This window comes from Amblyomma mixtum, chromosome 5 (assembly GCF_055824585.1).
Source record: "Amblyomma mixtum isolate Tamu chromosome 5, ASM5582458v1, whole genome shotgun sequence".
Classification (NCBI taxonomy): domain Eukaryota; kingdom Metazoa; phylum Arthropoda; class Arachnida; order Ixodida; family Ixodidae; genus Amblyomma; species Amblyomma mixtum.
This window is the reverse complement of record NC_143016.1, coordinates 151,019,992-151,047,377: the sequence shown is the minus strand read 5'-3', so window position 1 is coordinate 151,047,377 and position 27,386 is coordinate 151,019,992. Positions and strand designations below refer to the sequence as shown.

General features: G+C 50.4%; 1 protein-coding gene across 1 annotated transcript; it reads left to right on the top strand.

Annotated features, from left to right (window-relative positions):
* The first annotated feature begins 233 nt into the window (after positions 1–233).
* Positions 234–27,386, top strand: LOC149344154 (insulin-like growth factor-binding protein-related protein 1). Its single transcript, XM_089546176.1, has 3 exons — positions 234–1,897; positions 24,225–24,368; positions 26,231–27,386. The coding sequence occupies exons 1-3, from the start codon at positions 1,462–1,464 to the stop codon at positions 26,401–26,403; spliced, it is 753 nt and encodes a 250-aa protein (XP_089402302.1). The 5' UTR covers positions 234–1,461; the 3' UTR covers positions 26,404–27,386.

Below are 27,386 nucleotides of genomic sequence, written 5' to 3'. Positions count from 1 at the left end.
CTCTCACGGCGCTGTCTCCACGCGTCGTTTTTTGCGTCGGGGCTCGATTAGAGGGCCCTCGGGGCGCGCGTTTAACTTGCATGCATGATTTGTAAATGGCAACTCGCATTGCTTTAGTTTTGCTTTTCTTCGCCAAAGAGGCCAACGCGGTTTCACAATGGAAATTTTCTTGCTCGGGGGAGGGCAATTCGCAATATAACAATCTGAAACCCGACCCGACCAAGGGGTCTGTTCGGGCCAAGTCCTCCTAAGAGACAAATTTTCCCGATCATAGATGAAAGATACGCGCATGTGCATTTGTTCATCCGAATTAACTAGCCCCAGACAGCGAGTCTCTACTCTCTCGCTGGCGGCAGCGACGCACCGTGCGACCTACGCCCTAGCACCCCAGCCCTGCTGCTGCCGGGTGGGCGCTGTGCCAGCTTCTTCGCTGCCTCAGCCGCTCCCGTTTCATCTGTTTACATGTATTTTCATTTCCCTCGCTCCTTTGCCCGTCTTCTGCTTTTTCAGCGCCCCCGGCTGGGCGATCGCCGGCCCGCAAGGCTTTCCTTTCCAGCGGGGTTTCTTGTTACTCCTGCTCCTCCCTTCCTCGCTGGAGAGAGTCGGTGTTTTGCTTGGCACGGGTTGATTAGTCCCTCCCTCCCGCTCTCGACCACCGCTGCCTTTCGTTGCTTCGTGCGCTTTCTCTTCTGGGTTCCTTGTTTCCAAAAGCTCTGCTGCAACCTCCGCCACTCTCTTGCGCCTCCGCATTGCATACGTGGGCTGAGATAGATGAGAGTCGAAGAGCTTCGTCGGCGGAAGCAGAATCAGACAAAGCGCACATATGCGCTCCAAGGTACCGCGCACAGATGGTCGGAGAATGAGCGCAAGAGGGCACAAATAAAGCGAATCCAACAAACCAGCAAGCGTTGATGCAACAAACAAAAAACAACACATTAAACGCATCGATGGTGGCGTCATCTCTTGCCATGTAGCTCAACCACAATCTGTTTCCAGAAGCGCGCCTAGGAACAAAAGTTTGCTTCGGTTCCCGTGCATACGCGAGTGCAGAACGAAGGTAAGAGAGGAGAGGTCATGACCTGTTCTGGGTATTAGCACCAACCGTTGCCGAGGGCCGTGGCAGCCGCGAAATGAAAAGGCGTAACTACCAAAAACGCGGTGGTTTCGGTTTCGCTGATCGAATGTCGCGCCATCTGAGGGCGCGCGCGACAGGCAACGCGTCTCTCTCCCTTCCTCCCTGCGTCCTTCTCTCTCCGGCAGCCCCGCCCGCTCAAGACAAAACGTCCCAAACGGAGAACAGAGGACCCACCCGGAGTGCGCCCACGTCACAGCGTTGTCGCAGGCTCCTCTCTCGTCTCTTTGAATCTACTGCCGGCCAGAGCGCAGGCGAACACACTTTCATCCGCCAGTCCGCGGTCGCCACTCGTAGCAGGCAGGCAGGTCCGAGAGCGATCCATCGCCATGAGAGCCGTCCACTGCGCCCCGTTGCTGGTGCTGCTCGCGCTGTGCGGCCTGCTGGCGCCGGCCTCGTCGCGCAAGGAGTGCGGGCCTTGCGACTTGGACCGGTGCGAGCCCCCGAGCGGCCAGTGCCTGGCCGGCATGGTTCAAGACGCGTGCGGCTGCTGCATGGTGTGCGGTCAGCGCGAGGGCCAGCGCTGCTACCACCGGTCGGTGAAGGGCAGCCTCGTGGACGGGCCCTGCGGGGAGGACCTGGAGTGCCGGGTGCGCCGCGACCTGGCCCCCGGAGACCCCGCCGAAGCCCTGTGCGTGTGCTCGCGCCGGGAGCCCGTGTGCGGCACCGACGGCGTCACCTACGACAACGTGTGCCAGCTGACCGAGGCCCGATACCGGCTGCGCAACGGACTCGAGGCGGCCTCCAGGGGACCCTGCTACTCCGGTGCGTATGACGAGATCCAGACGCGGATCTGGAGTCCTCGCGGAAGAGGCTGTACAGACTTCGGGAAATTTTCCACGCTGCCGCTGTGGGCCCGTGGAAAGAAAGATCTATACTTGCGTAAATGGTAGCCGCAAATGTTGCTTGCTTCGCCCGTCCTATTAGCGACCTTAGGCTATCGGAAGTCCTAGAATAAAAGGCTCCCAAGCTCTTCGTCATCCTCCGAAGCGAAGAACACGGGGCGAGCAATCCGCCCCTGCGAGCCTCCTCGTGTGGTCTTGCATGTGTTTCCTCTGTTCAAGAGACGTAGACAGCACCTGGAGGATGAAACAGCAGTCCTATCGACGTTTCCTGAATAGCACAAATGTACAAAAGCATGCAGGAAACCGACTAGCCCAAACGCCATTATGCGCCGCGGCTCGATCGGGCCCACGCGGCCAACGTGTCATGTTTCGGCGGCGGGTGAACGCGGCAGCTTATGGTTAGACGACACCGTGACCGATATTCTCGGACAAACATTTTTGAAAATTGAAAGACAATGCTGGAAATATTCAAGGTAATGGTCTGTTCTTCTGATATGCAGCAAGACCTTTATTTTAAAGTGCTTCCATCGATTGCATCGAACACTTAAGACTGCCATAGAAAACCAATGGGGAACGCTTTTGACGATGGCAAAAAACGGTAATAGAAAAAAAAAGTACAAGACTGCCGTCGGGTGATTTACGGATATATTGATTGTTAAAATTAAATCTTACAATTTATGAAAAGAAATTGCGTTCATAAACGGTTCCCACTCAAAAATGCTTTTGTCCAGAATTGCTGCGTATGGACAGAGAAGAAGGCATCCTTACGCTCAGGTGTCCAAACAAGCGGCATGCGTCAATCAATCAATCAATCAATCAATCAATCAATCAATCAATCAATCAATCAATCAATCAATCAATCAATCAATCAATCAATCAATCAATCAATCAATCAATCAATCAATCAATCAGTTTTATTTTCACCAAAATAAAATATACATGGCGAAAAAGGGGGGTAGGAGAAAAAGCTGCATAATAGCAGCTTGACAAAGCTACAACCACCCTGGCAACAATTACAGCAATATAACAGTTTAATTTCTGTTCATTTTACAAGGAAAAGAAAAAAAATCACAATGAAAAAGAAAGTATATAGGAATAGTCTCTAGTTACAGTAACGGTCGCTAACAAACAACTGCATTTAGTTTGATGCCGGGTGCATGATGTCTGCATCCGCGGGTACCCTTCCCGCGCCTCACATTATAGAGGAGGAGGTTTGTTCGACTACGCGCCACCGCTGTTTGTGGGGTCACTTTCTGACGACTCGGAGGCACGAATAGGGCGACACTGACTGATGGCTGTCCAGGGCACCGAAAGTCGTCAGCACGTGTCTCTCGCGCAAAGACGCGGATCGGTGGCCCCCCTCGTGCTCTCATACACGAGTGGAAACTCCCGCGAAGACGAGCGGAACCTTCCGCTTTGTGGAGCTAGTCTGGCTAGTTGAGCACTTTTGAAATGGCCGTGTGGGAGTTTGGCGTTGCAACTTTTTATTTAAACAGCGGAAACAGAACGTGTTGAATCTCTAAATAAAGTAGTCATGTAAAAAGGAACAGCTTGGGATGGAAAAGTTTGACTTTGGTAGTGGTATGCAGCCTCGTTGCATTCGCGGGCTGTATCTGCCGGGGTTCGTAAACAGGCTCTCACGATTTTGATAAGAGTTTCGCGGCTGCATTGATTAAAGAGCTCCGCGTTCGCCGGCCTTGTCGCACCAAGTGGGAAGATTCTATTTGCGTATATTCTTGCTTAGCGATATATTGTCGGTACTGCACCTAGTCGTGAAAGTAACCAGAGCGGAGAAGCATGCAGATGTGACCAGCAGTCCACACCCGCGTTTCTGTGCTTTGGCAGTGGTGGTGGCGTTTTCTGTACAGGAGAGATTAGCCTTAGTGCGGTCCGTCGGCAATGGCTGTGCTGTCAGTGCCGTTCAAAAACTGAGAATTATTGCCACTGCTCTTCACGCAGTTCGTGAGCCTTCCGGGTAGATGATGCGAGAGACGTCGTCCAACGGAACATTCATTCTCCTCAGGTTACACCGCCCGCGCACATAAGGAACAATTTGTTCAGAAGCCTGTGTCTCACTTAAAAACCGGAGCTGTCTCCTCTGTTCACCGGTCTCCAGGCTTTATGACTTCCGCCCAGGCACCGATTCGTCAGTTACAGACACTGGCACATACAATGTAACACTCAACATACGTGCTCAGGGACTAAAAAGCTCTTAAGCGATCCTCGGTGGATCATTTGAATACGTTCGTTGTATCTGAGGTTGACTTACTAAAGTTCATTTTATCCGAAGTGGTAGACTTAGGTTCGTTACATCCGAAGTTAACGCACCAAGTTCGTTATACCCAAGGCGGCATACTGAGGTTCGTTATATCCGAGGTTTACACATGAAAATTTGTTATATCCAAGGTGACAAACTTAGGTTCGTTATAGCCGAGGTTAACACACTAAAGTTCGTTATAATCGAGATGGCATACTGAGCTGCGTTATATCCGAGGTAGTATACAAAGATCGTACGTTATATCCGATGTGGCGCTACGCATGACGCTTGCACAGGCCCCACTAATGCTAACGCATTAATAAAGTTGCCAAATCAAGTGTTTTCTCTCTCTCTCTCTCTCTAGCGTGCGCACGCAAAAGGAGCAGTGAGACAGTATTTAATATTGCAAGGCAGCGCGCTGTTTCGTTCCAACGAAAAGTTGACGCGTAAACCGCGAAATCCGTTCCACCCGATACTTCGCTGTACGGTACAGGTGTCCACCAACTATTGCACAGCTACCACAACTTTTCTTGCTTATAACTAATTGTGACGCCTACGCAGAAGTGGGTATATACTTTCGAATGTTTTCCGGCAACGCGTGTGCGGGCAGCGTCCAGAGCTCATGCTTCCTGTGTTCAACCCCCTACATGTTTGCGAGATGGGGAGACTCTTGCTATAATAGAGGCGTTTGGAAACGTTTCGCGGCGTCTTCGCGTCCCACCAGATGACGAGGGAGGTTGCGCGAAGCACGGGGGGGGGGGGGGGGGGCACGTGATAGCGGACCGAAGCTGTGAGATAAAACCTCCCGGACTTTCACTCTCGAACCTCGGAGTGGCAGCTACATCGCGGCCCCATTAGAGTCATTGGAAAATTTTGTGATTCCAGTGATTCCGGTCCCCATGAGTGCATTGCGAACATGTGGGCATGTCCAGCTGGCCCACGTGACCACAGGCGGCAGAGTCTGTGTGAGCCCCCGCCACCTCGGCGGCGGTGTCCCTCATGGGTCGGGCTCAAACAAATTGTCCTTGGGTAGCATGGAGTTTTCCTGGAGTTTTCCCTTACGACATGCTACGTCGCGGAGAAAACTCATCGCTCGGCTATCGCTAGAAAAAAGCGATGACCCTCGTTGCGAGAGAGCGTATCAGTGTGCGACCTTCGGCTGAGAAACGAAATAGCCGCTTGCGTTGGCGATCTGCGCCTCCGGTGTAACGCGAAGCCTGCAGCCACTGTCGTAACAGCGCCGCGCTGTTGCGACTGTGGCTCCGCTCGGCGAAACCGACACCGACTCTTTGCACTGAATCTGCAATGTCGGGAGGGTGCCGATAAACAAATCACCGGTGGACGCCGTCCTTGGCTGCTGCTGCGTGATATGTTAGCCGAGGGGGCGAAAGCGGCCTGAAGAGGTGTCATTTGGCCCTGTTCCCACTCCGGTGGGAGAGAAACGCCAGCCCTTCACGTGTGAGCTACTGCTCGCTATAGAGACAGGTGCGAAGGAAAATTAATTGCCCGCAACATCGGGCGAGTCTTAACGATTCGCGGCAGTCGGGGTCCCAAAAGGAACTTGAGTCCTCCTGTCCCTGCCTTGACCAGGCAGGCCAGCAATGGAGTCGAGATAATCGAAGGATCTGAACAAAAACCTCGCTGTCCCCATTCCCAGCCTTTGTCCCAACCCATTCCCTACAACCATTCTTCCCATCCATTTGCCCATCCCTTCTGCTACTTCCCAGGGGAGATCAGGGGAGTCTCACCGGGCCCGATCCCCCGGCTGTGGGTCGCTATAGTAGCTTTTCCCTTTTCTTTTACTTTTCCACCTACGGGTGGTGAAATTACAATTTGCCTACGGGCCTATTCTTTTATTTTCGAATTGGGTTAAACCTGTTGTACGTATGTGGTGCAGGCAGGGGCTTATTATTTTTATTTCCTTTTCGGTTACCCCAGCCTATTCTTTGTCCTACGCCAGACTTGGAACAAGGTCGTATAGACGACTTCCCTCCATGAACCAGAAGTGAGATTGGATTGGACTGGAAAACATTTATTTCGACCAAAAGGGCTGCAGGATTACAGGCGAGTCATGTTAGGTGACCGTCAGCCAGTGGCTGTTGGCGACCTGGTCGGCCCACTCAGTGACCCGGACTTGCGTCCTCTAGGTCTGAGCTGGACAGCACGGCCACCCACCGCTCGAGAGAAGGGATTTGTAATAAATTCCCCGGAGGCGGTTCTTTCTTGCAGTCCCATAGGAAGTGATCATGAGCGGTTCGAATAACTCGGCGCTTACACTCTATAGTGGCTATAGGATACATGTGCACTTGTAGCGAAGTCAGAAATTTACACGACTCGATAGGCGTACGCTGTCACATCTTTTACTCCACGATCAAAGTAATTTGCAATGAGTCCAGCTTACTGTTGTTACAGTGCGTATATTCTTGCCGCGCAGCAATAGTCATCGTTACTTTCATTATTTCACTAACACTGTGTATCGAGTGAATGTGTCGTTTTTGCAGCGCGGTGTATACGGCATGGCAATGCTGCATGGCAACGATCAACTCGGGGAATGTGTCCACAAAATGAACCTGACATCTCTTAGTCGTCCGCAATATGTCCTGTCGAGATGAACAGATTTTCGTGATCCTTTATATCGTTAGGTTAGTCCACATAAATTCGGTCTCTGTACTGGGGAAAAATAAAGGGGAACGGGAGGGTTTTCGCTGTGCTTGTCGTGCTCTAAGCATATAAATACCCGTGAACATTGGGAAGTAATGGGAATTCTCGTTAAGCAGAAAATGTAGTCCAAAGTTGGTGAAGAATCTTTTGGATGGCCAAGCAGGATGCTGACGAAGAAAGGGTATAATCAAGCACCAGTTGCTGGCTGCAGGGTGCTGTGTGCGTACAAGCGTTCTCCGCTCGGGCGGAATCCGCATTTTTCACTCAGTCCCTCTACGCATGCGCGCCTCCTCTTGCTCTGCCCAAATGCTTAGAAACTATATGCCTCTGCCCTCTCCCGTGCTCGACTAGTTAAAAAAAAAAACGTTAGGTTGTACTGCACATGCGCAGTTCTCGTTGGCGGCAGGTGTAAATTCACTCCTGCCATTCGCATCCTCAGTTGGCACTTCGTGGATTGCGCCTTTGGCTTTCACGTGCACGCGTTTCCGGCCAGTTTTAAAGCGAAAACCTTTAATGCCTCATCGTTGTCGACAGAAGGTCGTCAGCAGAGGTGCCACGCTTTTCGGTTGGTCGAAATAGTTATGACGTCAGAGTGCGCGGATTCGCAGTAATGAGGTCACCCACTCGGGAGCCTTCATGTGCTTTTTTTTTTTAAAAAAAAGCTTTTTTTTTTTAGAAAACGCATATGAAGGCTCCTTGTCACCCACGGATGCCTGACGCCTCCTTTTGGAGCAGACGACAACTAATAAAATAGTTGTCGTCCGTTCCGACAGGGGGCGTAAGGCGTCCGTGGGTAACAGTCTCGCAGACTGCCAAACAGTGCGCCAGGGAAGGCTTGCGCCTTGCAGCACTTTAGAGATCCAAAGTGCCCCCTGAATTTTTCTGTGTAGCAGACGAATTTTCGCGTAGTCCCCAGGCTGTGCCAAGTGTCATGCAAAATAGGCTAATTGTTGCTTGTTGGCTGTCTTCTGCCTGTCCCTATCGCGTTCGTTGAGTTCGCTATCAACGAGGCCTTTCGTAGAAGTGTCGCGTTTCTTTAGGAAAATAAGAAGGGAAAGAAAGCAAGAGGTTGCTCCGGTTACACTTTTTCGTCCCGAATCGGAGAGTGCACTATCACTGCTCGCTCCTGCTCACTTTAGCAGGCAGAGGAGACGCCGACTTGCGAAATCCTCTCAGCGTCGCCCAATCACTTGTGCAGCGAGTGCGTCATATTCCGCGCTCGCTTTTTGCCAGAGCTTTATCCGGAGATGTTGAGACACCGTCTACCGAAAGAGCTGCGGCCTTGGCCTTGTCTGCTTGTTCTCTTGCATTGTTTCTTTAGCTCCCTCGCCCCGCAAGACCCTGGCGACTCGCATTACATGAGCGCGCGCCGCTCTAATTTGGCTGCGTTAGACACCAACGCGGAAGCAGCAGTTTGGCCGCGAGACTACGGCGCGACCGCTCCTTTTTGGAAACGTTCCCGGCCACGTGGAACTTGCTTATCGAGCCAACTGTGAAACTGCCCCCCCCCCCCCCCCCCCCCTCCACGAAGATGTAGATTACTTTTCAAGGATATTAGATGTCCGGATATCATAGAGTAATTTGCTTAGTTTGTTGAGAGAGAAGACGTCAAATGCTTTCGGTTGCTCGCTTTTCTTCTCTCAGAATGGTGGCCATTTTGAGAGAGAGAGAGAAAAAAACTTTATTGTACAAGGAATTCGGGGCACGACCCCACCGCACTCAAGTGTTTGTGTTCCTAAGGTCTATAACACTGGCAGCCCGGCCGGTGGCGATGGTCTGCACGGCCGGGTCCTCCGAGCGCAGCAGGGTCTCCCAGTCCTCCCAGGTCTTGAGGTTCTCTAGGTCCCGCGGGAGAGGGTCCGCCGGGCAGAGGGAAAGGAAGTGGAGGGAAGAAGCGAAGGGTTATGGGCATATGGCGCATGCCGGAGTGGGGAAGGAGGGATGATAGTGGACTAGGGTAAGGGGTGAGGGAAGAGAGTGTGTCTGTAGTCTGCGCCAGAACGTTGCTTGTTTGTTATCTAGGGAGGGGTGGGGCGGGGGTAGAGCTGGCGTGAGGCTCTGTAGGCCTGCGTCAGCTCACTGAATGAGTGCATGCGCTCCTTCGTGAATCCCCGATCCGAGGCCACCTGAGCCCGGTTTAAAGAACCTCGGGCTAAAAGGTTGGCGGCCTCATTTCCGGGATTCCCGGAGTGCGCGGGCACCCATATCAGCTCCACTTGGCGGGGTGGGGGTGCATCGGCCGAGTCTAGTATGCCAAAAGCAGGGACATGGAGTCGGCCTCGAGGAAAATTTAGAATCGCAGTTTTAGACGAATAAGTTTACTACCTTCGCTCCAGAAATGGCATCTGAGAAATGAAGCTCAGAGAATGATAAAACAAGGAACACTGTAAACCAACTACACCCTGAAGTATATACGTGAACTTATTTACGCCCTTAAGGGAATACAAACATGTACACCACCTATACAACACCTGTATTTTAGCGAAAAGGATAACAGGGTAACACCCCGTCTACACCCCCCTTTATTTTCGGATTTTCGGGATGTTGTATGGGTTGATCCTGAGCCGGCTCTGGGTTTATCAACTGCCATTGTGCCCCTAGAGATTGTCTGGGTGCATGCGGTCTTGAAGGTTGCTTTGCAACCCTTCCTACAGCTGCATATGATACGGCGGTAATTAATACTGTCCTTCTGATGACAGATGTTTCACTACCAAAATAAAAAAAAAACATTTGCAAAAAGACTTAGTGTTAGCTCTAACTGCGAGGCCAGATATGTGGTCGTTATATGCTGCAAGAAGGGACAAGCATAACGTGTATAGAGCCTTACAGCCATGCATGTGCTGGTTGGGGTCTCTTACGTGGACATGAGTGGTTGAGTGCCCGATATCCTTAGAATCTCTGTTACTCACTATCTGCGGTGTTGTGACCCTGCGTCAGTACTGCTGATTGGTGCGGTGGAGTGGTTTTTGGACAAGGTCCAGGAAGAGCTGCTCTGTGTATTTCTGACACATGTAGAGAGTGACATGCATCCAAAAAAACTCTTCAAAATAATTCTTGCGGCACCTTGTCCTGAGGGTGCTGATGAATCGAACGGCCTTTTAAGAAGCGGTGCACCTAATGCATGGGTATTTACTTGCCGTTAAACGCCATTTTGGAGCGGTGTGTGTTATAGACGCCACAACTTACCTTTAGAGTGTAAAGCGGTGTACTTTGCGGTTTGAGGCAGTTTTTTTTAGCGCTAGGCGTTCATTCTACGGTTTCCGGGCAAAGCGCGCGCTTGTCGTCGTCAAAGCTCCCGGGAAATGCATGTTTGTGTTTATAGTCATTTAGCGTCTGTGCAGCCAAGCGTGACCGGGTGGAGAGCGGCAGGGTTCCAGGGGCAGGCGCGTACCCGTCCAAGCAGTCCGCACGGGGAGCACGTTCTTGTCCGTAATCACTATTGCATGTCAGCTAGCACTGAATTTTCGCATTAACGGTTGTGTAACCACGATTCAATTTATTTTCAGTTTGAAATGACTAAGGGCAATCACTAATAGTATAAAGGCAACCTTAGACATCAAAGGCTACTCAACAATAGGCCATATTCACATTAACGATGAGGTGATAGAGAAAGGCGCAAGTTACGTATCCAAACCTTACATACCGGGTATCCCAATCAAAGGTAACCAAGCTTTAAAAAAAGTCGGAGTGTGCCGGCCCAGCGAAACCAACTGAGGGCGGTTGAGAGCCGCGTGGCTTAGTCGTCAGTATTTTTTCGTTCTCCAAAGTCAATGAATGAGTAAAAATTAATCATCGAACTTTTTAAATACTTGCTTCAGGAATATAGTGTCGATTCAGAAGTTGCAGATCGTCTTGTAAAACAGCTGGCTGAAATATTTGTGCCAAGGTACCTTTCACGCAACTTTATTTGTCGGCCTTAAAAGAGAGCTGCCCCGTAAAAGATGTTGGCGCATATCTTTTGACAAGTGTACACGCAAACGACGCATGCTGGGACGCTGAAGCAGCACCGCCGTCGCGTGGAAGCTTTTGTATTGCGCGAGTTGTCTTTTAAAGGCCGGTAAAAATGCTGTAGGAGTAGCGCAATTCGGGCTTGTTGGTATGGGTCATGATGAGAATGCGCACAGGCACAAGGACGACAGCAGAGAAGTGGACGAGACGGATGCTCGTCTCGTCCACTTGTCTGCTGTCGTCCTTGTGCCTCTGCGCTTGTACAGTCGTTGTAAAAAATATACAGCCCACGGGGTTGGCTTGCAAGCCGTGTAGCGGGGCTCTTAAGCACACTTGATAATTCTAAGCTTTGGAGGGTTGAGGACTTCAGTTCTTCCCGCCTTCGCGAGATTGGGGTCCCTTAGCATGCAAGAGGAGCCGCGCTGCATGGCTCAGAAGCAGATCTCTTGAGCTGTATACTTTTCACAAATACTGTACATCCTCATCACAAAAAAAGTTACTTTATGTAAGTGATACATCGGTGTAAGCAATTTAGCCAGCTATTTTTCAAGACGAGCTACAAATTTTGAATTGACACTCTATTACTGAAGCCAGTTATTAAAAAGTTAGCTTATAAGTTTTTACTCATTAATTAATTTTGGAGAACGGGCACAATACTGGACACTAGGAACACTCTGAGCATTTGGTTTCACTAAGCTAAGACACTCCGTCTTTTTTTTAAAGCTTGCTTACCTTTAGCTAGGATACTAAATCTAGCCGATCTAGCCTCGACAGGTTACGAGAAAGCATTTGGCTCAGTCAAAACCTGAGCAGTCGTGCAGGCAATATGGAAACAAGGTGTAGAAAAGGCATTTATACTGGAAAATATCTATAGCGGCTGCACAGCCAGCAGAGTCTTCCATAGAGTGAGTAATATTACCCCTAATTAAGACGGTGTACGTCAGGCTGGGAGAGACAATTTCTACAGTACTGTGCTCTCCATTAATAGTCTACACGAGGTGAACCTCGTGTTTGTAGCAGGGATTCAGGGATCTGGATTGGGAAGAGTTGGGGATTAAAGTTAATGGAGCCGATGATCACATTGCCTCGCTAAGTAGCTCACGGGACGAAGTGAAAAGCACAAATCGAGGACCTAGACAGGCAAAGGAGAACGGTGGGTCTAAAGATTATGCCAAAAAACTAAATTAATGTCAAAAGTCTCGCACGGGGACAGCTGATTACGATAGGCAGCGAAGCTTTGGAAGTGGTGAGAGAATACCTCATCTTAGGGCATATTGTAGTGACCGCAGATCCCGACTGCAAAAGTGAATCAACTAAGAGATTAAGAATGGGGTGTAGTGCATTTAGCAGCTCAGATTATTAATTGCAGTTTAGCAGTATACCTCAAAACAAAATCGTATAAGAGTTGCACCTTACCGGTACTCCTTTATGGTGCAGAAACGTGGCGGCTAACGGAGATTATTCAATTTAAGAACAACGCAGTGATCTACGGAGAGGAAAAATTCAGGGGGGCACTTTGTTGACCTAAAGTGCGGTGAGCCGAAAGCCTTAAGCGCGGTGTCCCTGATGTGTGGTTCAGATGTTAAGCTTCGCCTCTAAGAGTGGAACGCGACAGCGTCTCGCAACACTGCCAGGGAGTCCACAGAACGCCTTCGCCCATTAGGCTTTACGCCTGGCTCGCCGGTAAATTGGTTTTTGAGGAACGGAAATGTATCTCTCTCGCATATCTCGGTGGACACCTGAACCTCGCTGTAAGGAAAGGGAGGAAGATTGGAGCAAACGAAGACGCCGTATTAGCTAGACGCGCCTTTGTTCTTTCCGAAACACCGAGCTGGCATGGCGGAGTGGTTAGCGTGCTCGTTTCGCACTCCTGAGACCCTGGTTCGATTCCCCAACTCGAGAGCAGTTTCCTTCTCGTTTTTATTTATTTATCTGGTTTGACTAGAAAGGTGAGTTAGGCTAATTGGTTAATTAAGCTGTTAACTAAACTCAGTCCCACTTACTTGAAGCATCACTATATACCATCACTTCAATTGGTTGCATGGTTACTAGATAAAGTACCATTGGCCCCGTTTGAAATTCGCGCGCTTTGACGTCACGACCCTTTCTACCAATTGAAAAGCGTGACATTTCTGTCGACAACTCCTGCTTATACCGATTCTTCCGCTTTAATATATTCAGTCCCTATGTACTACGCGGCAGCATATATCTTGTAACAAAAATTCAAGCGAGGCATTTTGTTGACCTAAAGTGCGGTGAGGCGGAAGCCTTAAGCGCGGTGTTGCTGCTTGTGTCAGTGATGTGTGGTGAAGACGTTAATTAAGCTTCGCCTGGAACGCGACAGCGTCTTGCAACGCTGTCAGGGAGTCCACAGAACGCCTTTGCCCGTTCGGATGTACGCCTTGCTCATTGGTAAATTGGTTTTTTGAGGAAAGGAAATGTAGCTGTCTCGCATGTCTCGGTGGACACCAGAACCTCGCCGTAAAGGAAAGGGGGAAGATGGGAGTGAACGAAGACACCGTATTCCTTAGACGCGCCTTTGTTCATTCCAAACCAGCGAGCTGGCATGGAGGAGTGGTTAGCGTGCTCATCTCGCACTCCAAAAACCTGGGTTGGATTCCCCAACTCGACCAATTTCCTACTCGGTTTTTAGAGCGCAGCTCTTTGGCGTCCGTTCCTGGGTTTCGCGTCGGCGTCGGCGTCGGCCTCGTAACCAGCTCCGCCCCCAATGTCACGCTTTTCAATTGGTCGAAATGCTCGTGACGTCACAGTGCGGGAATTTCAAATGGGGCCAATTGTACTTTGGCTAGTAACCATGCAACCAATCAAAGGGATCGTATAGTGATGCTGCAACTAAGTTGGACTGAGTTTAGTTAATTGCTTAATTAATCAATTAGCCTAATTAATATAGAGGAGAATGAAGAGGTCAGAAGAAAAGAAAAGAAAGACGCGCGCCGCAGCGACAACAGCGTCCGCGGAAGTAAACGCTGCTGAAAAAAACAGATAAGTACGAAGCCGCGTTCCCTCCACCACCACGCACTTCCCCACTCAGTAAGACGTTGCTCGTTTCATATACGTTGTGTCGAACATCCTAGACAGTTCCAACAATTGACAGGTTAATGACAGAACACGATGGATAGAAATACAATAATATAAATATGAAATAGCCTAATTAACCTTTCTAGTTAGACCGCATAAATCAATAAAACCGAGAACGAAATTGGTCGAGTTGGGGAATCGAACCAGGGTCTCCGGAGTGCGATACGAGCACGCTAGCCACTCCGTAATGCCAGCTGAATGGTTTGGAATGAACAAAGGCGCGTCTAGCTAAAACGGCGTCTTCGTTCACTCCCATCTTCCCCCTTTCCCTTACGGCGAGGTGCAGGTGTCCACCCAGATATGCGAGAGAGATACATTTCCTTTCCTCAAAAAATAAATTTACCGTCCAGCAAGGCGTACAGCCGAATTGGCGATGGCGTTCTGTGGACTCCCTGGCAGCGTTGCAAGACGCTGTCGCGTTCCACTCTTACAGGCGAAGCTTAACATGTTAACCACACATCAGTAACACACGCAGACAGCCAATGGACGCGTCATTCGCTGGCAGCACTTGATTCATCATTCACAACCACATTCTTAACGTACGCTCCCTTGCCGCACATGCCAAGGACGTACACCACGATCACATTCTGCGCCATTCCTCTGTACTTTGCTTTGCTGAAACCTGGATGGATCCCGAAGAGCCTCTCGAAATCATAGATTTCCTATACTGCTGTGGTGCTCGCAGAGACCACAACAGAGCGGCGGGAGTCGCTATCTACTTGCGCACAGGTCTCTCTGCAATACCAGTAGAAATGTTTGGCACGTCACATGAAGTTGGCGAACTGTGCGCCGCAAAGTTGCCCAACGTCTTGCTGGTAGTAGCTGCCTACTTCGCCCCTACCGCACTCATGAAAGACGTCGTGCACTTCCTGCAACTCGCATTAACCGTCCATCGATCCACACCGATGTTAGTAGTGGGGGACTTTAATGTTGACATAAAGACAAACAGCAATTTCCTAACACTTATGCGGGAGAACATCCCGTTCCTCTCGCTCGTAACGCGTCCCACGGCTGTGACAACCTCGCGAGGCACTTGTATAGATCTCGTCTTTGAGAATCAAGCATTGGTGTACCAAGTCGAACATATATCAGTCTATTTCTCCGACTACAAAGCTTCCTTCATGACTGTCAAGAACTGTTAGTGGAGTCTTTGTTAAAGGAATACGTGTGAAAAATAAAAAAAAATTCTGTGATAGCGCATACATGTGTTGCTCGATTTGTTTGCCTCAATCTATCGAAAAGGTGAAACAGCTTATTTGCTGCGCTCAAATTTCGCATTAGGAAGTAACGTAATCGTCGGTAATTTTTTATTTACTTACCTGCTCCGACTATAAAGGTTAATTAGGGTAATTGGTTAATTAAGCAATTAAATAAACTCAGTCCCACTTGGAGCATCACTAAACGATCCCTTTAATTTGTTGCATGGTTACTAGCCAAAGTACAATTAGCCCCGTTTGAAATTCGTGCGCTGTGACGTCATGGCCGTTTCGACCAATTGAAAAGCGTGACATATCTATCGACAACTCCTGCTTACAACGATGAGGCATTAAAGGCTTCCGCCTTAAAAACGAGGCATCCGCCGTTGTCGTCGTCATCGCACATTAGGCGATTCCCCCGATTACATCCGTAATAAAAAATATCACTGCAATTGAAGAAGAGAGTTACAATGATTCTTTTTCTTCAAGTCAGATTTCTCAACCCATCCGACTAAATATTGACTGGGCTTACATATATACACCTAGAAAGAACGCACCGCCATACCTAGTGAGGCGTTTCTGGCGCAGAGACTGTGGGCCCCCAAAATGTCACACAAATATGGGACGGTCGCATTCGAATCTGCGTGTGGTTTAGCACAGAATTGCTAGTCACAACTTGAGTAACGAATCTTTCGGAAGCCGAACTGTCAACCAACATATGCATGGCGTCTATGGAAGCCAGCCGGCCCTGCGAGTAAGTGCCCATTTCGCGGGCATAAGGGCGCACAGCGAGGCTCTAGCTGCGCTATCGCACCAGCACACGTAATCAGTGATTAAGTGTCCCCCTGAATTTTAAGTCGGAAGCCTTTAATGCCTCATCGTTGTAAGCAGGAGTTGTCGACAGAAATGTCACGCTTTTCAATTGGTCGAAACGATCGTGACGTCACAGTGCGCGAATTTCAAACGGGGACAATTGTACTTTTGGCAAGTAACCATGCAACCAATTAAAGGGATGTTATAGTGGTGCTCGAAGTAAGTGGGACGGAGTTTAGTTCATTGCTTCATTGCCCAATTAGCCTAATTAACCTTTCCAGTCAGGCCAGATAAATAAATAAAACCTAGTAGGAAATTGGTCGAGCTCGGGAATCGAATCCCGGTCTCCGGAGTGCGAGACGAGCATGCTAACCACTCCGCTATGCCAGCTCGATGGTTTGTAATGAACAAAGGCGCGTCTAGTGAATGCGGTGTCTTCATTCACTCCCATCTTCCTCGCTTCCCTTAACAGCGAGGTTCAGGTGTCCACCGAGGTATGTGAGAGAGAGACATTTCCTTTCCTCAAAAACCAGTTTACCGCCGAGAAAGGCGTAGAGCCGAACGGGCGATGGCGTTCTGTGGACTCCCTGGCAGCGTTGCAAGACGCTGTCGCGTTCCACTCTTACAGGCGAAGCGTAACATCTTAACCACACATCAGTGACGCAAGCAGCAATACTGCGCTTAAGGCTTTCGCCTCACCGCACTTTAGGTCAACAAAGGGCCCCCCTGAATTTTACGTAAAACCACTTATTCAGTCAAAACAGCATAGCTCACACAGACATTGAGTAACAAGGGTGCTGAAAGATGTTAGCAAATGCCTTCAACGATCATAGTCCCTCCGCAGGAGCAGTGAAGATATGCCGACCGGGAAGCGCGCCAGACAAGGTGTCTCAGTCTCTTCGCTGCCATTCACTGTATGTTTACAAGAGCAATCGAGAGGGCTGGATTGGTAGGGTCTGGGGATAAAACTTGAGGGAGAACACCTTAGAACAGCTCCGGTTTGCTGATTGTTTTGCCCTGATAAGTAACCGAGGAGAGGAATAGCAGCGCATGAATGAGGACTTAAACACTCACTTCATCTTAAAAGTGATATGAAAAAGATAGTGATGATGTTATTCATGAGGTGTGATAGCAATAGTTCTAAACACGACAGCAGCGCAAATCTCACGGACCGGCAGCCGGGTCTTCCCCTGTGCTCATCTGCCGCAGAACTTTCAAGGTTTTTTTTTTATTATTATTCTTTAGAGCAGGCTGACATGAAGACTATTAGACCGGAAGCGGGCAAAGAGGGTGAGGGAACAAACGCGGGTTAATGACATCCTATTCGAAATCAAGAGTAAGAAATGGGCTTGGGCAGGGCATGTAATGATTCCAGGAGAAGGCAAGTGGAGCAGAAGGCGGCATTAAGTTAGGTGAGTATATGAGATTAAGTCTGCGGGGATACGGTGGCCGCAACTGGCAACGGAGTGTGTCAGTTGAAGAGACATGGGAGAAGCCTTTGCCCTGCAGTGGGCGTAGTCAGGCTGATGATGATGACCTGAAGGCAGCAAGAGAGCACACTGGGTCAGAGAACAAATGTGAGCTAACAATATACCAGCTAAGTCAAGAAGAAATGGGCCTGTGCTGATCATTTAATGCAAAGGCAAGATAACCGATGATTCCATGACGTGTAACATGATATTGGCGGGTGGATTCCAGGCTAACGATGCGCTCTGTTTCTCCAGCAGCTTTCTTGGTGACGTGTGTAACAGGTGTCGTGCGCCGCCACCGTGACCAGCGGTTTAATGAATTCGGTGTTGTTGTTGTTGTGTTGTTGTGACTGAGAGAAGGATGAAAAGGAAATTGCACGGGCCTGCCTACTGGCTCGAGCCGAGCCACCACCGCTGCCGCGTGCAGATAGAGGAGAATTGAGAGATCAGACAAAAGAGAAAAAGGAAAGAAAAGACGCGCGTCGCAGCAACAACTGCGTCCGGCGGAGCGGACGCTGCTGAAAAAAAAACAGATAAGCGGCCGAAGCCGCGCTCGCCGAAGCGAGGACAGATACTCAACTAATGAATTCGGTGGTCTGAAGAAAGATTTAAATATCAGTAAAATGCAGCTGTCGACATGAGGGACAATGATAGCTCTGGGGCGCGTGGAGCGAACAATAGACAAACAGTCCATACAGAGGACTAGTGGAGGGCGTTTAAGGTGGAACGCACTCCACGCTGAACGCAGAACGCTCTGGGCACGCGTATCATACATACCCCAGTTTGCATCATCGTTGCGGATAAAGCGAATGTCGGTATAAGTTTGGACGCTCAGCTGACAGCAGGATTAGCTGCATTTTGGTCCGGTTGTGTGGAAGAGGACACACAGAGCCAGGGCTGTATACTGCTTGCGAACCGGCAGTAAAATTAGGCACAAATCATTCGCTCCCTTTGTGCACTCAAACAACCCCTTCTAGTATATGCAACTCTACGGCAGCAGTGCTCGTCCCTTGCACCGCTTCCTTCAGGCCTTTGCCAGTCGCCGATGATGCATCGCAGTCGCTGCAGGGTGGCGCGTCTGCCAAGAATATTCCGCGAGATGCACTGCAAGCCGATTTTTTTTTCTTTTTTTCTTTTTTGCGGCGGAGACGGCGAGAGCAGTTTTCATTTAGTTTTCAGTGTCGTTTACGTTTCAAAGTATCCCCCCTTCCCCCCCCCCCCCCCCCCCCCATCCCACCGGCCCTTTCTATCGCCTCCGGCGGCTCGACAGCCTTAGCGCGCCCTTGTCTGCGCCAGCATCGAGGCCCTCCACCCCCTGTCTTTCGGTCTTTCCTCCACTGTAAACACGACCGGCGGCGGCAGCTGGTCGCGGCTATTTCGGGAAGCGAGATTCGTCGGGGAACTGCACCATCAGCCTACGAACGCCGCCGTTTTGTCTCGGTACAATCCAGCACAGTAGCCTTGATTCCGTGAAGGGTGACGTAGGGTGCGGTCACAGACTGTTAGTCCGCGGCATTCTGTTAGCGCGCCTTCATTCGCTGGTGATCGTCGGCGTCCCGCGCCTCCCGCCCATTCTTCATGCACTGCGCGATGTATATGCAACAGTGAAGCGCTGGGTGCGGCGCGATCGCGTTTCCAGAATGAAGGGTGCTGCAGACGGGGGAATGCGTCGTTGGCTGCACGCGCCTCTCCTACGGTCCCACATCTCGGCCGCGCGGCCAGCTGCCTAGCGTCATCTTGCGCCGAGCGCTCCTCTTTCTCGTTGACGCCGCCCGCCCGCTTCGTGAATCGTCGCCGCGACGTGGCCCATCTCAGCGCTGTTGAGAAAACTGTGTTCTTGCCGAGTCGCAATGCTTTCCATTGCTCCAGGTGTTCTTTGAGTCGGGTACAAGTCAAGAAAAAAAGAACGGCTCTTCCCCGTCAAACGGCGCCCTTCCAGCCAATGGCGTCTGCCGATTCTCATGAACCATGCTAGCAAGACAGTGCAGGCATTGGCAGAGGAAAGGGGATAGTACAGTTCCTGCATTGTCCCGCTAGCAGGTTCATGAGAATCGGGCGATGCCGTTGGCTGGAAGGGACGATGGGTAAGGGGTCCTTCGACGGGGAAAAGCCGCTTTTTTTTTTTCTTGACTTGCACTCGAATAAACGCGCTTCGGCTCATGTGTCCCATCGTAGATGCATAAAAAAAAAGCCTTTGGTTAATTTCTTTCTCGCTGGCTAGCGGGTTATTAAAGAAAAAAAAAACTGAAGCTTGTTATTGTTCATGCTCCACCAGCCGTGCCAGGCAGTCTTCGTATCTTATAGTGCTCAACAGCTCTGTGAGACACCTTTTGTTATGCGACAGCGTTTGAGTTGTAGTCGCATCAAAACCCCGCCAAGCTCTCAGACGAAATTCACTGATTGGTCAAGAGAGGTCGCGTGACCTTCTTTCTGACGTCATGAGAGCCTGCCCACCGTGGTACGTAACAGTCAAATTCATGATTGGTCGAGCGAGGTCACGTGACTTGTGGGGTCATCACAACCAGCCAGTTGGGTTGCGAGCAACCCAGTTTCTAGACAGCAACCTAGATAGAGAATCAAAATCAAAAATCGAAAAAAAAAAAATTTGGTGCACGCAAAGTCGGCACCGTCACAGCATAGCGGACATGTGCTAGTGCAGCTAGCAGTCTGAATATGACGATTGATAGATGTGAATAACCGAACGCAAACACACACAGAAGTTGCAAGAGAAACTGCAACAAATGTTAAGTCGAATGCTATCACCCTGGTTACGCAATACCTGCATGACTGCTGAGGTTTCGACTCAGACAAATGCTTCACTCATACAAGGTGTACTACGTATACAAAACACTCATACTGTAATTTTGGACCGCCCACACCTCAAACTTCTCTCAACCAGTCCAGGTCACAAACCCCTTCTCAAAACTGCCCTGCTCTGGCTCCCCTTCTCTGCACGCACCGGGAAGCCCTGATTAAGCGCTGTCCCGGTGTCATAACACCGGGCTTGGTACTCTTCACGGTTCGTCCCCCGGTCACACAGATTTCTGTCAGAATGTTCACTTCCCAAGGGGTGTTCCTGTACTCGTGCTCTCTCTGCTTCCGAGTGGCCGTTCATATCGAGTGCCGCACCCAACTGCTGCTGCCCAGACGGTGAGGGGGAAGGCGGAGAGCAGTTCCGGCCATGTGGCGTCGGGCGGGCTGCGTTCGTCTGGCGCGGTGCTGTGTGTGTATATGCACGGGTTGCGTGGGACGACGGCTGGGCCTTGTGCGACGTGGAAGGGTGTGCGACGTGGAAGGGGGGGGGGGTGGGGTCGCGGGCAGCGAGACGAGGCCGGGTGGAGGGGAAGGCGGCCAGGATCGCGTTACGCGCCCACTTCGGCGAGGCAGGCCTTCGTGGCCAAGGACATGTTGCGAGAGCTGAGATGCACAGCGGTGGTCTCTGCGGTCGAGATAACGAGCTTTGCTAGGACGCCGGAGAAGAAGCCGCTGCCGCGGCGAGCGACACGTCGAGGCGGCCGCCCGCGATCTCCTTTCGTCTAATTAATTGCGAGGGCCACGTCGACGACGCGGTCCTTCCTGCGCTGCGACGATGGCCACGGCTCACGCGTTGAAGTGGTTCTTTCACAGCAGCCCGGAAGAACTACTCTACTTGAGAGGAAGGCGCTTGGAAGTGCTTTGCTTGCATGGTTTTTATCACGAAATTCTTAACGATATACAGAGTCTGTCCCAAAATTTCCCGAAAGGATTTTTGCATTTTTTGTAGTCGGCTGGCGGGGAGGCGCTTCGGGCGGAGAAGCTATAGTGGGGGATCTAACCTTCGATACGAGACCAAGGGCGTCCGCAGAACTTTTTCCAGCGGGGGGCACCCGATGTCCAGGGATGGGGGAGGCGGTAGGTTTGTAGTTGTTTTCTACTAGGGCATAAATAATACGTAATTCCAGGGGGAGGGCGGGGGGGGGGGGGGGCAGCCGCCTCCCCCTTGCCCCCTTCCGGACACCCATGCATGTGCGAGACCTGTCTCAGTTGCCTGCAGGCAGCTGTTGAGGCAGGTCACGCTCCGCGCAGAGGTATGTACTGCACCTCCGCTGAGAAAAAAATGGCCCAGTTTTTGGAGCACCGTTATGCAATCAAGTTTTGTGTGAAACTGGTTAAAAACGGCGCGGAGACGCTCGAAATGCTTTGGAAAGCCTACGGTGACGAGCGATGAAACAAAGCCAAACTTTCATGTGGCACAAGAGGTTCCGGCAAGGTCGGGAGACTGTCAATGACGACAGCCGCTCGGGACGCCCGTCGACATCACAAACGGACCACTCGGTGCAAAAAGTGCGTCAAGTTTTGGACAAGGTCCGGCGATTAAGTGTTCGCGTGTTTGGAGTGTGGAATGACCAAACCAATCGTTCATCGCGTTTTAACGAATGATCTTCAAATGAGTAAAGTCTGCGCGAAAATAGCGCCAAAAGTCCTGACGAGTGAGATGAAGGAAGCGCCGTTTGTTGGAGTGCCAGGAATTGCATGAACGCCACGAAACGGACCGAGAATTTTTGAACGGAGTAATCACAGGGGACGAGACTTGGATTTTTGAGTACGATCACGAATCAAAGATTCAGAGCAGTTAGTGGCACACCACAGAGTCTTCTAATCCCCCCCCCCCCCCCCCAAAAAAAAAAAAAAAAGAAAACAAGAAGCAAATCGCGAATCAAGGCAATGCTCATTGTGTTTTTTGACAGTAAAGATGTGATTCACAGTGAATTCATGCCTCAGGGACAAACAGCCAACAAGCAGTTTTGCTCTGAAGTGCTCAAACGGTTTCGCAACAGGTTCGACGCGTCCGAAAAGAAATTCGCGGCAATGGATCTTGCCCCATGACAACATATCAAGCAACACCGCACTCATTGTCTTCGAGTTACTGGCCAAAATGGGTCCGGCAACGCTACAAAAGCCGCCGTACAGCCCGATCTGCGCCACCGGACTTCTGTTTGTTCCCAAGGATCAAAAGAACCCTGAAAGAAACTCGGCATGGTTCACTGGAGGCGTTAAAAGCTGCTGCAACAACCTCACTGAAGGACGTTCCCGTTGACGACTTTCAGTGCGCCTTCAATGATTGGGTGAAGCGTGGCAGCGGTGCATCGAAGCAGAAGTAGAATTATTATCACAACATTATCACAACGAGTGCCCGTCTTCCTGCGTGTGAAGCCTCTGTTGGCAGGAGGCAAAGTGGAGAGAAGGAAATGGGATAGGATGGAGCGAGAGGGCAGGGGTAGAGAGGGTGAGAAGTGACGGGTGGCGAGAGGGACACCGCGCTCGCCAATCGCAGCCGAGCGGTGGGGAGAGTGGAAAGGGAGTACGACGTGTCATACGGTGATTGGTGGACTGTGTCACGCAGCCCACTCGGTGGCTCTCCGTTCGAGGTTAACACTAATGCTAACGCATACTCTGCGGCACGAATCTGGTTGATCGTCTGTGAATTTTTTATCTTTAATTTCTGCAATTTCACCGCATGCACTTGATGTCACAGAAAATTGTCTGATGGCATATTGGACTCGAAATTCATTCCTCCTGGTTCCGTTGCGGTTCAAGCAGATCGAGGTAACTCTAAATGCGTAGGCGTTGCTTTGTGTTTTTCGGTCACATCTCAAGTTTCAGCACTGTTGCCATCACCGGATGCAGTCAGGCTGGCGTAAACTTTATCTGAATAACGCACATAACATGATTGGCGTCTCAGCCGTCCACCTAGTTCCTCTGAAGAAGGCATTCAGGCTCTTAGTCGGTGTACTATATTAACAAGCAGCGACTCAATGCGTGTAACCTTATCTGCGTAGGCGGTTGCAGTTTTCCGGAATCCAATGGCCTTCGTTAACACTTGAAAAATAAAGTTTCGCAAAGAAAAGCTACATCTGAATGATACAATCAAAATGCAAAAAAGTAATACTTTCCAATAGTGGTTAAGTATACTTTGAGGGAGTTTTAAAATCTACCATGTAATAAATCATTTAATAGTGTATAAAACATTTACCGGCATATATTTTACGTAGTAAATAAATACTGCGCAAACTTCAAGAAAGCTAGCACAGAGCCACAATAACTTTGGATGAGCGTAACGGGAGACTACGGCTAGCGCTTCTGTTTGCAGCACTGGGACTGATAGCCGGAAAATTATCATAATACACCACGCAAAAGAAAGTACTCGCATTCGCAATGAGTCTGCTTGCATAATTTAACCTTGATATTTGTGAAAAATTGTCTGGGACCGTTGTTAGACAAACTGTGTCCCGTGCGCATCAAAGGGTGTACTTTACCCTTGCTGGATGAGAGGTCGTGCAGGCTTCCATCACCAATAAAGACAGTGCTTACACTTCAGAACGCGACCGCAATTGCTGAAAAATAAAATATAAAGGAAATAACATCGAGCTCGTAAGCTGGGGCATGGTGAGATTGTGTTGTATGCCGTAAGGCATGTAGCTGTACGTACGAATGACAACGAGTTGAGCGAGTAGACGCTGCCCGTACTTCATTTGTTATGAAGGCGACAGTGGGAACACTCTGGTGACGGCTACAGCATACAAGGCGACTGTCCTTAATTTAGTATCTGTGAAAGCTCGCTTAAAGCCGAGAAGAAAAACTGCATGCCATTTGATTGCTTCAAATCTGGATAGCAATATCACGGCTATGGTCGACCACCAGTTGTTTTTGATAGCGTGATAGGTTCTGCGAAGGAGGCACTAGTTCTACTGATCTGGCGGTACAATGCCTAGTCTTGCTTCGCTTCACAACTAACGTGTTGCCATTTATCCCTTGCACCCGCAGCACCCCGAGTGGTGACCGCTCCAGAGAACACACGCAACCGGACGGGCGGTCGAGCCGCCATGACCTGCGAGGTGTCTGGATTCCCGGTGCCCACCATCGAGTGGCGCGTCGACCGCGGAGACGGACCGCTCAAGTCACTGCCCAGTGAGTTCATTACAATTGCGGACACGTGCCGCAGGGAACGCTGCGGCAATAGCTTTTCGCGGACACGCGGCTGCCGTCACCGTGCTGCTGGCCAAAGCATGCACTGTTCTCTGACATAACGGCGATGCTGCAGTGATTCGGTGCTTTGAAAGCGCGGTGTAGCTCCCTTTTCATCCGACAGTGATGGAAGCTTGCCCTTACAGCCGATTGTGCAGTGCCAGCTATGAAACATGAAGAAAATAAAGATGGTCTGTGTCATGTACACGACCACGACGCTGGTGCAGAAGAGTTCCACAAGTAGTGAGACGTGCCTTCCTTGCGGGACCCTGCCCGAGAGTGGCCAACCAGTTCGGTGGAGGATGGTACTATAGCATTATTAATATATCACACTGTCCCCATAGGCTATAGTATACGTGCACAACCTGCCACGGAGATTTAGCGCCTGTTCTGCTAGTGAGCATGAGGTCGCAAGTAAGATACACTGCCGCGGTGCCTGCATATCTCCATGGAAGCTGAACCGGACAAACAAAACATTGAAAAGGTCAGGGCGGCTCTCAGGTCGATACACGAGCTGAGGTGCGCCGATGCGTGGGACCCCGCGGGCGCAGACAGCGCGAAACTGGGGGAGTTCGTAACTAACAACCAGCGCTGTATTAACGAATACCCTGGTTGCCTTGAGCCAGGAGTGGTCGCAGGAGCTTTTGAATATGCCGGTTTACACTTCTGTGAGTCTTTCCGGCAGCTCGTGTGCTTTTAACTTGTCCGTCAAAAAGTGACAGCATACATGAATCTTTTCCGTGCGGGACCACATAACCGCTACATCCACAGCATTTTTCTTGACGGGGCAGTGGCACTGGCCCTCCACGCACAAGTCATGCCAGTATGTGTATCCATGAGAAAGGTTAGGTTTGTTTAGGTTTGTTATCAGAGTCCTCATTCTGGCATATATATCCTGACCCCTAAGAAAGGAAAATACTCGTCATCGTTGACAGGCTCGGTAATCTGTTTTTTATATGTAGTGTCGATGCACTGGTATGCCTAGCCACGGCATTTGTTTTTTCAAAAGTGAACGTGACAGTCTGTCAGGAGATCTTCAGTTGGCAGGGCCATAATGTGGTACAAAGAGCTCCGGTACGACCGCCGTCATAGGCGTGGCCGTCATTCCTTGCTCAAGAAGCTGACCACTAATGCACCACGACCAGAGAGGAGTGAAGAGCGCACAGACAGGACGCAAAAAAGGGGGCTTACAGAACGAAGGCTGCTAGTGTACCCTTTCGTACTTGTTCGCGTGTTGTTCCTTCGTTCCCAAAACGATGTGATCAACCGCCACCGCCCAGCCAACCTCCTACCCGGTCACCTAGTTGGCCACGGCGCTCGCCAACTTCAGAGCTGCAGAGCAGGCGAGAGTGATTGCCGGACGGGTCAAAGCAGTATAATATACTTTTTGCTTGTGTAAATGAGTGTCCCGACACCTACTGCCTGTCGCCTTCTACTCACACGCCCCCACAAATTGTTGAACACGCACTCCTTCCGCACCCGGAACCTCCGTGTTCAAGCTCGAGGCTCCCCCAAGATGCCCTCATCATGACAGTATGCACAACCCGCACATCTACTGGAACTGTTTCTCCGACCCTCGTTCCTGTCTGCTGGAGTGGCTGTCTTCCCCACCCCCCTCTATTCCACCTCTCATCCATTAGAGTGAATTTTTCTTTTCAGCGCTTTGGTTACCTGCTGGGTAGTTTGAGCTGAGGGGTGCAAACACCCCGCCTGATCCACCGAAATTATCCTTGACGAAGTATGCCCTGGACAGGGGGGCTTGATTCTTTGTAATGAAGCACTGTCCCTCTCGCTCTCTTCCGCAGCGGACAGCTCCCGCATCAACGTGCAGAGCCGCGGCGGTCCGGACAGCTTCGAGGTGACCAGCTGGCTCCAGCTGCTCGACCTGCGGCCCGAGGACACGGCCACCTACTGGTGCGTGGGCGCCAACGAGAACGGAGAGGCCTCGGCCGCCGCCAAGCTCAACGTGCTGCCCTAGGCCGCCTCTCGTCCTTGTTGTTGACTCCTCCTCCTTGTTGTTGAACGCCATCCACACTTGCATTACACAAGCGCGTCGTCGTCTCGTTTAATGTGTTCGTTCTCTTCGTTTTATATTCTTTTTTATTTCGTCGTCTTCATACGTGCTATTGGTACTTTCATTCTTTTTTTTTTTTACAAGGATCGTTCGTGTAAATCGCTTCAACGGCAGCTGATCGCGGCTCCGATATCCCGCAGAGCACAGATCAAAGCTCATTACATTGTTTTCTGTAGCATTCGCCTCTGTGCCTAAACGAGCGCGTCAAGCGCTCGCTGTTGCAACTCGCGGACAGAACCGTCGATCAGGCGTCCTGCTTCTAACACAGAAGCCTATTTTGCACTCTTTGAACGGCCTGAGGTTGTAAAAAGAGATGAACTAAAGAAAACCATGCAGGACTATCAAAACACTTGCTTCTATATCATGAATGTGTTTAGTAACAATGTGCTCTACGCGTCCTTGCGGAAGCCATTAATACTGGGACCGAATAGTGTTGAAAAAAGAGTCAAAGCACTGGACCAAAAGCAAGAAAAAGAATATGATGAGCATGCCTGCGTATCTGTCGACGAGCAATTCTAACGCTAAGGCGCCGTTTTACCCACAACCATAACTGCATTTATCAGCGCCAGCGACGACGGTAACAAAAACGTCGCGGCTGAGATTCTAGTCGCGTGCCACTTGACACTGCCAGCGTGCCTCGCACTATTTCTGCGGGGACGAGGAGGGCGCTACACACGTAGTCTTCTCGAGTCTTCGGTAGATGGCGTACAAACTCAGCGCGTGCTCTTGTGCCAACACAGTGGAGTTTCACTGTTGTCGCGTGCCTTTCCACACCTGAGTGCTGCCATTTTGTTTGTTTTTGTTTGTTGAAATTGGTGGTCGCTTGCGCGGTGTACTTTCGCTTTGTTTTCGAAAAAAATGCTGCAATAAAATGACGTTTACTAACT

Coding starts and splice junctions, on each gene's coding strand:
- LOC149344154 (XM_089546176.1), top strand. CDS start 1,462: ATGAGAGCCGTCCACTGCGCCCCGTTGCTGGTGCTGCTCGCGCTGTGC. Junction 1,898..24,224: donor CAGGGGACCCTGCTACTCCG/GTGCGTATGACG, acceptor TTGCACCCGCAG/CACCCCGAGTGGTGACCGCT. Junction 24,369..26,230: donor ACCGCTCAAGTCACTGCCCA/GTGAGTTCATTA, acceptor TCTCTTCCGCAG/CGGACAGCTCCCGCATCAAC.